This window comes from Alosa sapidissima, chromosome 13 (genome assembly GCF_018492685.1).
Source record: "Alosa sapidissima isolate fAloSap1 chromosome 13, fAloSap1.pri, whole genome shotgun sequence".
Classification (NCBI taxonomy): domain Eukaryota; kingdom Metazoa; phylum Chordata; class Actinopteri; order Clupeiformes; family Clupeidae; genus Alosa; species Alosa sapidissima.
In genome coordinates, this window is record NC_055969.1 from 14,887,494 (window position 1) to 14,901,318 (window position 13,825).

Genomic DNA, 13,825 nt, shown 5'->3' on the forward strand with positions numbered 1-13,825 from the left:
ATGCATTGAAATGAATGAAGCACAGATCAAGTAGTCCCCAAAGTGACGTCATCACCGAATTGCGTACAAAAAACCCGCTAATGCTAAAAACAACAAAAACTGGCATTTAACACCATTTGGAGACATTTTTAAAATGATATACATATATTGAGTGCTTTATGTACCCATTAATCAACAGTGGTGTTTAACCTGCAACACAGGCTTTAAGGAGAACGAGTCATTGAAAGTTCAAATTCGATTCTACAAAGGCAAAGTAAGTAAACTCCAAACTGTAGGCTATTGAGTACTAGGGCTTTGACTCCGAACTTCGTTATTAGAATATAATTCGATTATTTTAAAAATTAAAGATATTCGAACGAATTTTAGGGATCTCTTAATATTCGAACCTGTAGCCTATGGAGATCATTTCTATAAATGTATTTGGTTGTAAACGTTGTTTTCAATTCAGATTCCGAGGTTTTTTTCACGCCTGGTGAAGTACTGTAAAATCGCGAGCTCATTAGCAAGGCTATTATTGGTCATCTGGGGCCGTATTCACAAAGAATTTTAAGGCTAAAAGTAGCTCCTAAGTGGCGAATTTAGGAGCAACTCCTAAAAATAATGGGCGTGTCACTCCTAACTTTAGGACTAGTAATTCACGAAGCATTTTAGACCTAAAAGTAGCACCTAAGTCTGGGACAGCTTAAAAGAAGTCGAGAGGACTCCTAACTCACTAAGACCTATTCACAAACAACTTTTTGTGGCATTTCACGTTGCAATGTTTTGAAATGCGTCGCCTATGCGGCAACAGGAGCTTCCAATCGCGAGGGAACAATTTTGCATTCATAAAAGGGATGCAATAACGCCACCAACAACAACCAAAACTACTCATTGTTAACATGTAAATTAAATGTAACGTTTCATTGTGAATCAAATTAAAATGGTCTCCTCTTTGCAAACGTAGGCATATGTGACAGATTAATTTAATAATATTGCAAAGATACTGAATCAGTCCGTAGGCCTGTTTCATTAGGCTACTACTGTAGGCTATTTGTTTTGCCTTAGTCTTTATTAATTTAGGCTAGGGCTTTTTATTCAGTTATTCATCATCTTCCGTCCTTCGAGCTACTTGTGTAGCGCATGCATTCTCAGACCTGTCACCTGTCACTCATCATCGTAAGGGAGGTGTTTGGAATCATTCCCGCGCTACAATCATCAGCCAGTCAAGGTGGTCACTTCAATCAAGCTCGTGCATGAGTAATGACGTCATCCATAGCAACGAAGACTCACTCTTAGTTGTCATTTTTCCTTACTAAGAGTAGATCTGAAAGGCTTTGTGAATAACGTGAATAATGGTTAGACTGTTCAGTTTCCCTACGTGTGTTTAAGTTTCAAATTAATACTTTTTCTCCTTGGGACAGGCCCGTTTGAGTCTTGGAAAATACTTCCATTTGCATCGGGATTGAGATGATTAGAACTTAGCAGTCAATTTGAATGCAACAGTTTTGAACAAATTCGTGCAGCGTGCTAATGATGCTAACCGTATTTAATAGCAATTTAGCCAGTCATCTTACACGATTAATGTTTGGATTACATGTGCATGCTGAGGAGGCATGCGCCTGTTGAGAGGGAGAGAGAGAGTGCACGGGGCAAGGAAAGTCTGTGTTGAGGTAGGCCTAGCTACTTCTATCGCCTACTTTGGTAGAGTTTGACATACTACAATGCAAGATATATTTAGCCTATTTATTTATGGACAATGTAAGGCAGGAGGTGTGTGTTGCTTTTAATTATGAATGTTCTATCGAACGTATTTTTTATTGATATCGATTACATGTTTATTGCGATACATATTGCTATCGTTTTATCGCTCGGCCCTATGCTCAATAATAACAATTTTAACACACGCATAAATACTCAGCCTTTCGTGCACGTAGTCTATTGACATTGACTGATACACTGCCCTCTGGTGGACAGAACATATAGAACTTAAGTTTGATACCAATATCGGTCTTACTGAAGACATTTAATGGTTAAAATATTATTAATACATATTCGAATTTTAATATTAATAAACAAACGAACTTTGAATATGATTTTTGGGCAAAAGTCAAAGCCCTATTGAGTGCAGGGCAGAGCTAAATCATAGCGAGAACTCCAAGAATCAAAGGAAGTGTTCACCTGTCTGATGGCTCTCCAAACGCAGAAACGAAGCGCAATCACGCCATTACGTTAAGACATGTTAAGAAAAAATATTCATATTTTGCTGTAATCCAATGACACGAAAAAAAGTAATCCACAGCGATCAGTAGGCCTAGATGCACAAAAGGATGATGTATCTAGCCAGAGCTGTGCGCATCACATTTACCAGCCAGGTGAACGAGGCTTCGCGACTTTGCTGTTTAAACAAAGTAGAATAAAAAGTCCAAATCTACACACAACGCAAAATCAGTTAGTAAGCTGATAGGACATTTATATACATGGCATTTAGGCAACCTTTATTGCAACGTTGGCACGGCAAGACGTCCATACTAGTGCAACAGTAATTTTCGTTTTTTGCGTCCTGCATGCCTCGTCGTTGGCCGTAATGTCGCTTTTGATGTGAAGGATCGCAAGAGAAGAAAACCTGGCTGCTCCCATCATCAACCGCAGCCCGTTCATGCCTGGTCATGCCAGACGTATTTCACTAATTTTTGAAACAATGCAATTACCCGTTTCCACCAGGGGGGGGCAGTGCTCCCCCACAACTTCCGCGTATGATGTGAGTGAATCAACCGTTCTCTTTCAAGCATTCGTTTCGGTGTCTCACTATGGGATACGTATTCTGCGTATTCCTCAGAAGCATTATCTCATTAAGCCAGCCCCATTGGCTGGCAGCTGTGACGCTTGTGTCTAGGGCCAACCCCGCCTCCCGTGTATATATAGGCACACACAACGTCACCAAGGGCCTCATGTACAAAGCTTGCGTACGCACAAAAATGCTGCGTACGCCACTTCTTACGCTCACGTCCGGATGTACGAAGACTGACTTGAACGTGAGAATGTGCGGTCCTTCACGCAAACTTCATGTCTGGCGTACGCACGTTTCCAATGTGTATCGTCAGTTGGCGACACTTAGAGGCAATGCAGCGCAACAACATTAGTTGATCGCGAGTCTAGGCCTTTATTTGAATAGTATATTGTGAAACGTGGGTTATTAAAAATGATAATACTTCGAAAGTAGGCCTATGTTTCTATATAAATGGACATGCAACATGCTCAAATTCTACTTAGTTATGCAACAACCTATCTATAATGACAACTGTAGACTTATTAGAGGATATACGAATTAAAAGGCAATGTGAAACCTATAGCCTACACATATAGATAGAATAGATAGGCTGACTAATAAGCGCGGATATAAGCTATTTTCCTTAATGTGATTGATTGCATAGGATACTTTGACTTTCCTCGAGTAAGCATTCGCATTATTGTTGTCACACTTGTGTGCAAATATAGGGATATGATCCAGAAATCGTAATGTTGTGGCGATGTGGCCTGGATCAACTTCATTTATTCCACCTCGAGTGTGCGATGCGTGGTAGCCTACTTGGACACGATTGATTTAATGTTTTTTTTAATTAATGCAGTTGTGTTGTAATGGTCCAAATGCATCAAACCCAGTTATGCGAACCCTGTCACCTACTTGCAGACTGACCAATAATTCTGCCACGGTCTCTGACCCTATAGCTACCCACTGCTACGCTCTGCCACTACTGTTTTTTTTTGTTATTAATTTGATGATTTCAATTATTAAACTTTGGAGCAGGTTCGAGTATAAATGGATCCACAAATGAGTTTTCATTGTTATTAATATTGCGGGATAGGCCATTTTGTCTTCGCGGAGGTCTGCGCTCTCTAGTGGCCTTCTAGTTAGCATATTAAAATGAGTGTGATTGAGGGAGGAGAGAGGGTGGAGTGTAATGCTCGTGCATGTACGCTTAATTTCACGTTAATTGGGATGTACAAAGAAAAGCTGCGTGGAATGCTGCGTACGCACAGTTTCATACATCAGGATTTTTTTGTGCATACGCTACTTTTCAGGTTTGCACGTACGCAATGTTTTAGTATGAAATCCACGCAAGTCTTTGTACATGAGGCCCCAGGTCATTCAAAATCCTCTTCTCGCTTCACACCAGAAGCCACTCTCGACTTCCCTACTCCTCGCTGGCGACTAGCTCAACTGTCCACAGGTGGAGTGCGTAACTCCACCAACGGGCGCTAGCCAAACCCACCGAGGAAAAGAGGCGAAAGGCCGGCTGCAAAGCCCTGGCATTGTCGAGTAAGCCGGATTGTCACCAAATGACGGCACAGTTGCTCCTAGCCTCGCGGCTAGCTATCCGAAGTCAGAGAACTTTGGAGTTTAGCACGCCAGCTAAACTCAGTCACACCAGCTAAATGGCTGCAGCTATGCAGGCAATTCCGACAATGGAGGACGAAACAGGACGGCTATGTTCCTGTGGCAACAGGATATCTAGCTAAGACACGCACGAAGCTTGCTCTACCTGCCTTGGTCTGCAACATGCCTAGGCAGCACTAGACAACGGCGGCTCCTGTAAACACAGCGCGCGCTTCACACTGCTTGCACCGTAGGCTGGCCCGCCAGACTAGCCTGATTGGCAGTGACCCACTCATGTCGTCGGCTAACGCAACTACCACCTCGACCCAGCAGGCAGCAATGCCTCGCGAACACCAGCCCTCCACGGCTGGCCCGAACTGGGCGGAGCAGGTGGAAACCTACGACCTCCTGTCGCGCGACGTGGAGGAAGTGGAGTTAGACAAAGATGAGGATGACGGAAACTCGGACCTACTCGTCTCCAACGATGAGGACAATTTCGACGACTCCTCATTCCTAACTCCCGGCCAGCTGGTCAACCCCGCTTTGACCGAGGCTTCAGAACTGGAGGCGCCCGCCTCCCATCTTCTCAACGTGGACTCTGCACCTCCACGCCAGACCTTTGCTCAGGTGGCTGCTCGCCCTGCCCCAGGCCCAAGCTATCGTATTCCGAAACGATCGAAGCCACAGGCAGCGCCCCCCATCCGAAGCGGCTATCAGGATGTGAAGCCGGCTTGGACGAGGAAGCCCAGCACACCTGCAGCCCCGCCAGCAGACCAGCCCACACCACACCCCAACACCTGGGCAAGGCGTAAGAAAAAGCTGGCCTGACCCTGCCCGGTTCCATGGAGGGTACGGGAGCCCCCCTGTTCACTGGCCCCCGCCCTCCGTCCCACGTTCAGGTTGGGACCCAGTGTTTCATGCAGCAGACAGAGCTTGCGTCACCCAAGGGGCCCAGCCCTGTGAAAAGAAAATAGGATGGTACACATGTTCTTTCAATACAAAGCTGTACACCTTTTTCATACGGTCAAAAACAAATAAAGATTTTCCCTCATGCCCAAAAAAAGTTGAAAAAAATAAAGCATCAAATGTTGCAAAACACAAAATGCACAGGCGCTATAACATCTCCCCTGATGAGCACAACACTCTTGGGGGAAATGAGCCACATAAGTGCTGCTGGAGTGCAGAACGCACCCGCACGGGCAGCCTCGCGCTTTCGCCACAAGGGGGGCGACAAGTAAGGGATAATGTATAGAACGCCGGTCATTGTCAGGAGATAGGTCCCGACAGGGCGAACCGGACCCCGACGCGCAGCGGAGGGGTCTTGTTCCGCCCTGAAGGGACCTATCTCCCGACAATGACCGGCGTTCTATATATTATCCCGCTTATTACACGGCTACTTACCAAAACGACACGATAAACTCCCCACGATATGACTCTTTAGCCTACATAGCCTAGGCTATAGCCTATTTGTTACCGTTTCATCATGGCTTTTGCTGAGAAACAAATAGTTCGCAACAACACACGCTGAACTTAAATCAAACATTCTTTAGAACACAGCTGATCAACCGTCTGCTTTCACTTTTGAATGAAGTTCCAATCCTTGCGTAGTGATATGAAAGAATTGACTTAGAAGCACAAAGCCCATTTTCCTTGACAGCGGTCTGTTATACTTAGCAACGGTCTGTTATTCAGAATTAGCAGATCGCCGAACGTTGGGAAGGCCCATTCAAGTGAATGGAGCATTATGCAGCACTATGAAGAGCCGTGTAATAAAGCCGTGCTATTGAACGCTTGGGCGGCGTGCGTAAACTCAGGGTGGGTTCTACGCACGATTCATTCAGGCTACAGGCTGCAATTCGCTACTCGCCCACCCCAGTTCAAAGGAATAATCTATTCCCATGCTCGGGGAGAGGCAGCTCAAATACTGCAGGGGGAAATCGCCACACTGTTAAACAAAGGCGCTATCAGGGTAGTTCCACCGGACCAAAGTCACTCCGGGTTCTATTCAAAGTATTTTGTCGTCCCAAAGAAGGGAACACATGCGTTCAGACCAATACTAGACTTGAGAGCCCTGAACAAATTTTTAAGAAAGTTTACGTTCAGAATGCTCACATATGCGCCAGGGAGATTGGTTCACTACACTGGACCTCACCGATGCATACTACCATATAGGGATATATGCACCCCACAGAAAATATCTGAGATTCGCATTCAGGGGGGTGGCCTACGAGTTCCTGGTACTACCATTCGGGTTATCAAGTGGTTTTTAATGATCTTTAACATGGAGAATGAGTGCTCAGAGGTTGCAACTGTGACGGGAAGAGTCAAAAATAAAATTAGGGTGGTGCAAATCTCACTGAATGCAGAAGTTACTGCTGGGTGGTTGCATTGGCGGAGCGAGGGGGTGGCTTCGGGGGCTCAAGCCCCGAATCTCTTTTTAAAAGCCCTGAATATTTTTTTGTATGTGTTTTCAATTTCCAACGATTCTAATTTCTAATTTAACTTCCCCTCGGTTTCTCTATAAATGTTACAAAATGTAGCCTACTATTAGCCTACTGAGCAAATATCCCTTACTTTCAAAGTCCAATATTGACAGATAACCTGATTTCCCACACGATGAGTTTAGGCAATGCCAGAGCCTAGATGTAGCGGTTTGCGTCATAAACCTGGCAGGAAAATTCAGAGCGGCGCAGTCAGTTTAAACAGCAAGCCGGTAAGAAAAACTATTGTCAAGACATTAGGCAATTAGGCTACTGTACCCCGGAATACAAAAATAAACTTCAGAAAGAAAGAAAGTTTGTTGTAGCCTACTGTATTCTGTAGTCTGTATTCTGTAGTCGCAATGACCGAATCAGTAGATATACCTGTTGCCAGTTGAGTTCGTTCAATTCATTTATTGTAGGCTAGTAGCCTAGGCAAATATGAAACAGAGATGTAACTTGGCTACCGGCGGGATTTTGAACTTGCATGTTTCATGCATTTTAGGGCAAAAAATACCATGGGATTGATGTGTTCTCCATTTGAGGAACGTAATCAATTGCGGACGTGCACAGACAGCTCAGACACAGAGTGCATATAGGCCTAGGTTAGGCTACTTTCACTTTCTAGAGCGCATTCATTAGGCTACGTAAAAGATGCTTCATACCAAAACAACGATCACACATTATCAAATGTATCATGACGTGTTGTCACAAAGACTTACTCTTACTCGATTAGAAAATCGAAACCAAAATCATGTAAGTGTAAGTGTCCTTACGAATCCTGATTACCTCTCTGTTGCTGCAGGGGCGGAGCTTGAGGGGGTGCCTATGGATGTGGTGTGTAGGACGGCGGGATGGTCGCCCTACCATACATTTATCAGGTTTTATAGATTGAATGTCACAGCATCACCCTTATCACATGACGTGCTTAGGGTGGGTGCGTCTACTAATCCAGAGCCCTCGGGCTCTCAGTCCTAATATGGTTGGCAGGGGGCGTTCGAGACAGGCTTTTGTGCAATACTGGAGCTACCCACACTCCCATAGTGAGACACCGAAACGAATGCTTGAAAGAGAACTTTAGGTTACTTGCGTAACCCGGTTCTCTGATAGCATGAGTGAGGTGTCTTACCACAACACCATCCTTCCTGTGCGAAGCGAGAACAGCTGCCAGCCAATGGGGCTGGAGTAATGAGATAATGCTTCTGAGGAATACGCAGAGGGGACGTATCCCATAGTAAGACACCTCACTCATGCTATCAGAGAACCGGGGTTACGCAAGTAACCTAAAGTTACTGTGGTGGAGCTAACCAGTTAGCACAGCGAAGTTACGGTGGAGCCTGCTAACGTGAGTGAATCATCAACTGTTGCTGTGGTGGAGCTAGCAGCTAACTAACTAGCACACTGAAGAAGTGAGACGAGTTGTTTACAAAGTAAAACTGTTTATACTAGGGCAACAGTGTCCAGTATGATGTAGTCTGTGTTGTCGCTATACGTCTTTTTTAAGATTTCCCGCTCCCTCTCACCTCAGCTAAGAACCCTCTGCTATGCTTCAACGCAAGTCGTGTGTGACATTTATAGCTTGCATTCTCTTACTGACTGCATAGGTAGGCTATTTGCCTGCCAATCGAGTCTCTCCACTGCACACCGAGTGTAACGCGCAATATAAACATTGCAGACTGCTAACTACACTCGTTACATATACACTGACCTATCACTGTATGTCTACGAGAGTGCAACGGACAATGTGAATGTTGCGAACTGCTTACTGCACTCTTGACGTCAGTGCACAAACTCACTGATTACCTCTGACATTGCCGTGCGGCGTGCACACACTGACACATCACGAGTCCAACTGACAATGTGAACATTGCGGACTATTTGCTGAACTCGTAATACACACGTACACCACATACACTCCTCTGAGTGGCGCTCCAGTCAAAGTGAACATTCTGAACTGCTACCAGTGCCTATTCCCACACACTCACCACACTAAATGCACATTTGTGGAAGACCATTAGTTATTAAGACATTTTGATTGTTATTAGGCATACTGTTGGGTATTTCTGTTCATACTGTGAAGTTGACCTGTATTAATGGAACCTATCTGTCACTGTGTCTGAATGTGAATTTACCTATAGTATAACAATCTACTGGTGAAATTCTGACATTGAACGCCTAATAGAGGCAAGGGTAAGCATTGTGTTGCATTTGCCTGTTAGCTCACTCATTGGTGTGTTATTTAAGGTTAATGGTTTAATGGTAGAATCTCATTTAATGCCGTGTTTCCTCTACGTTTATTTCAGCATGGCGGCCCCCACGGTTTAATTAATACCGCCACGGTATCAGAATCAGGGCAGACGCACAATGCAGTTGCAGTTGCTTTTTAAATAATCCTGCTGACGTATCCTCCCCTGCTGGCTGCCGCTCACATTGCAATTTAACAATAAACTAATTAGAGGTTATTATGGCCTGTCCAGTTTCACTTCACATATTATATATTGTATTGATGTAGCCTATTTAAAACATTAACTTTCTTCTCAGTGTTTCCTCTTCATTTAGCAGTGCCACTGCTTCAGAATTAGGGGAGACGCAAAATATTGTCCGGAAGCATAGTAGGCTAAATGCCCTCCGCTGGCTGCTGAAAATTGCACTTTAACAATAAACAGCAATGCTAATGCGAGGTACCTGTTTAGTTTTATTTCATAAATATATTGTTTTTATAGACGTTAGTGCCATGCACTATCAAGAGCTTCCATGTGCTGACATGTGTCAACATCGCAAAAACTACAATTTTCGCAAAACTTGTTCGAAAGGTGTAGCCTAGCCCAGGCTAAGGAAAACCCAATCATTTCTGAAGCTGATTGTATTGAAAGTATTTCCTATATCGTAGTCTATTAGCTTGCTCGCAACAACAGCAAAAATGAAACTGGAGAGTAGATGTCTCCGCGAAGACACTACTGTTACATTAGATGCACACTCAATCGTGAATCGATGCGGTAAAAAAGCAACGACTGGTAGTAACGAAAGTAAATTGGATTAAAGCAAAACTTGGCCAAAAACACTTTGTATGGACTCGCGGTGATGGCCTAGTAGGCCTAATGTGAATCGCGGACTATCAAGTAAAAGAGATATGCACCAAATAAAGGCAGTGTTGTGGGTTGTGTTTTTATAACATGTTGGCACAAACATTAATTTCTGTCATAAACTAAGTAAGCTAAGCGTTTCTCCATTGTCAACGTGAACTACTGGTATGTTCAAGCGTTCAAGTGACATGTGGTTTACTGTCAGATAGAAGATGGGCCTGTCCTGAATCCTGTCCCTCTGCCGCCACTGTTAAAAAAAAAATCTAGCGGAAACACTGTAACAACCAGTTTATTCCAAGGTAACATGATTACAGTTTGTCCAAGGTTTGTGTTACATCTGATGAGCTCCAGTGGTATTGTGGTTTGAATGTGTTGAATTTACTGATTTACTAATTCTGAATGGTAACAATTTGGAATTCTAATTGTGGGTTCATAACAGTGTTATTCATACTGGTGAGACTAGGCTACACAGTGGTAAGTTAGTTTAAATATCCATCCTGGTGAGACTAGGTCAAATGAAAACCTGAGGATTATATGTTAAACCTGAGTGTTCAGAGTGATGAACTGTCATTTTGTTGCTTTTAAGCATTTTATTGTTAGAATAAAATCCAGCAATTGTTTCTTATAGTGGGTTGATTAATGAATACTCTCCAGAGTAGGGGCAACTTTCTCTTAGTACTGCTGTGAGTTGGGTAAAGGGAAATAGCTTGGTGTTGCTGAATGCAAGCCCCCACACACTAGGCCACACCCCCTTCAGGTAAGCCGTGACAATAGAGTACCGAAGTCTACCGTTTCAATGACGGCAGAATCACTGGATCTAAACAAACTTTCGAAGTGGCTTAAATGCATTATTCTATTTCTATTTCGGCTGATAATATTCCGCCCTATTTCACCTTGATGTAGACCTACTTAAGTAAAATAAAGTAAAGTAAAACCATCTGGTTTTGTAAATAGTGGGAGTCAGGACGTGATCCTGTATTTCCCTGCCGCCTGGAGACATTAGTATTGAATAGCCTTCCCCTACCATACAGGTACTTACCACCCGTTACATATAGCCTACTATTCCGCTCTACCAGCTGGAACTAGGCTTACTACCAATATTGTTTAAAACTATTTTTCCTCCTTGTCAATCTTTTAGCTTCGTCTTGTCTGTTCTTTTACTGTTATCTTCTCCTCGCGAACCCCACTCAGTTACCTTTAGTTACCCCTAAGGTTCTATGTCATGAGCGAGCGCTTATAAAAGAGCGCTTGTAATGGCCCCCATTACGTTAAAATATGTGGAATAAGTGATATTTTTTCTTACAGGCTTGCCATATATTACCTGAACTCTGTAGCAGAAGCCTACAAGAATGCCACCTCGGAGCTGAAAAAGAAAATGCAGATGGCATGTACAAACTTGACTTGCAGTATACTATAATTTGTGACCATGAACAGTAGTCCAGCCAACATCTGGACTAGATGATGGCATTATTATAGTCGTGTCCTGTTTTACTCTTTGATATTTCAGTTAGTAAAAAATCTTTTATTTATTAAGCATGTTACTACTAGGAGCACTACATTTTGTGGGCTTGTCTTCATAATAACCTGCCCCAATCTATTTTGAAATTCTCTGTTCGTAGGCCAGAGATGAGGACAAGAACAGGCGTAACAACAAGAAAAGCACCAACCAGCAACAGCAGGACCTGGAAGACCTGCTCCCAAAGCGATCTCTGGCCCCTCCCCCTCCCCCAGAGAACAACACCGGTGAGAATCTCTCAATTAGTTATATGCTACACAACATGAAGACCAAATGGTATAGGACAAAATTCATTAAAAAAAATGGACAATCTACATTGTAACAAAAAACCCAACTCACTCATAACCCAGATTTACATGTCTGCTTTGTGTATGTCTAACCTTGTTCATTAGAAAAAAAACAGGAGAAAGGTGGGAGGGGGACCAGAGTGAAGCCAGGTGCTGCAGGGGGCGTTAACGTGCAGAAGGATGCGTCACTGGCATTGGCCAATCCGAACGCTCGAGGGCCAGTGACCCGGGAACCTGCACCTCGGGGACCAGGGGCACTTCCGGGAAACCCACAGGAACGTGGTGAGAAAGGTCGAGGACGAGGTGCCCCAAGACAATAAACTGCCGCAACCCCTCGCTAGTCTGCTAATCGCTGATCCATGTCACTTTTTAAGGAACAGTTGAGTAACATTGCACTTTTAAGAGGTGTAGCGTAAACACTAATCTCCTTTTAAAAGCAATATAAACAGTAAACTAATGTGTGTTGGAATTCTGAAATGGGGTGATATGTTAAACGACTTTAATTTAATTTAATTTAATGGACATTGTTAGTTTAAGATAAATTGTTGTTATTTTCATGTCGAAAATTGGTATGAATTGTAGGCCTATCATTTAAGTAGAAATTCAATCAATTCAATCAATATGGCTGAACATTCATTTGATTATTGACTTATTGTTGAAAACAACTCTAATGTATTATTACCATTGATAACCACTGTAAGTTTATTATAATTCTGGAAGACCATCAGCACATCTTCACTATGGCAAAATAAGCTAGGATGATCTACAAAGCACTTAATTGTTTATCTCTTTTTTATATTATGTTGTAAACCAAATCTTTATTGTTTCAATAATATTCCCCATTGTAGCCTATCAAGAAGGTTCTTATCTGTATACAGTCATCTAATAAATATTCTTCATAATAGTTTTGTTATTTACTGTCGATTCACCTCCAATTAGGTAAGAGTGCTTGTAAAGATTGAGTAAATAAAAAAAATCTTAACTACATAATGTCCAGTTGCTCTCTCTTCTGTTGTCATGAGGTGCTTAGACCCACTGGCCAGTTTGCCTAAAGGTCAAACAGGTCCACAGATGTAGCAATAACATTTGCTTTGAACACTGCTCTCTCTCATCTGGATAAGAGAGATGCTCTTCATCGACTACAGCTCTGCTTTTAACACCACAGTTCCATCTAGGCTTATCATGAAACTGAGAGTCCTGAACATCTGTTCCTCCCTGTGCAGTTGGATCCTTGACTTCCTGGCCACTGGCATTAGACCTTAGTGTTTTTTTGCACTTGCCACTTTAGTTTTTGTATGATCTTCTCTTGTCTTCTTTTGTCTTAATGCTCACCCACACTTCAGTCTTGTTGAATTAGCAATGAATATACCTTTTAATTTATTCTTTAAAGTTAAGCTGGCTCTTGAGCATAGTAAATTTAATTTACTGATAAATACTTTTATGAATACATGACAATACATTTGAACTTGGATTGCCTTAATTAGACTGATTTGTGATCACTCATCAAGACACTTGGGCTTCTTTACACCAAACCTCACCTAAGCAGGTGGAGATGGATATGGAACTAAGGCCTAATGGAGTACGCTATAACAGCGCCATACGTTATGAAAAGACACGGACAATCAGGCCGGGAACATGAGCGCAGTGCAACTTCCGACTGCTGCAGGACAACATAGCCTATCACGTCTTTTTTCTATTCATGTGTTGGAATATGTCACTGTATGTATTCACGCTTTGATCATGATTCATGGACAGACAAGGGATCTCATCTCCTACCTCACAGAAGCTGTTTTTCATAGTGTGTATATATCACCCTCTAGTGGTCAAAGTTGCAAATTGCAATGTAAACTAATGTGTTCTGCTCTGTAGGCTACTCGGTTTGGTTTCTACCAGGCTTGTTCTACAACCACCTGATGAAACTGACTCTGAAACTGCATTGTTTCTAAATGACAGGAGACGAGTTTAAGGCATTTAGACCTACCTGTTGTTGGTCTAAATGCCTTAAACTCGTCTCCTGTCATTTAGATCTGCGTACAACGTTCTCAGCGCAGTTTTCTTTGATTGTTGATTCGCTGACTAGGCTATCACGTCATCCGGCGAAATAT

The 13,825-nt window shown here is 42.9% G+C and overlaps 1 protein-coding gene across 1 annotated transcript; it reads left to right on the top strand.

Annotated features, from left to right (window-relative positions):
- Nucleotides 1-1,638: 1,638 nt before the first annotated feature.
- On the top strand, nt 1,639-12,564 carry LOC121679605 (transmembrane channel-like protein 2-A). Its single transcript, XM_042058443.1, has 4 exons — nt 1,639-1,649; nt 11,223-11,301; nt 11,537-11,660; nt 11,826-12,564. The coding sequence occupies exons 2-4, from the start codon at nt 11,293-11,295 to the stop codon at nt 12,038-12,040; spliced, it is 348 nt and encodes a 115-aa protein (XP_041914377.1). The 5' UTR covers nt 1,639-1,649; nt 11,223-11,292; the 3' UTR covers nt 12,041-12,564.
- Nucleotides 12,565-13,825: the final 1,261 nt, after the last annotated feature.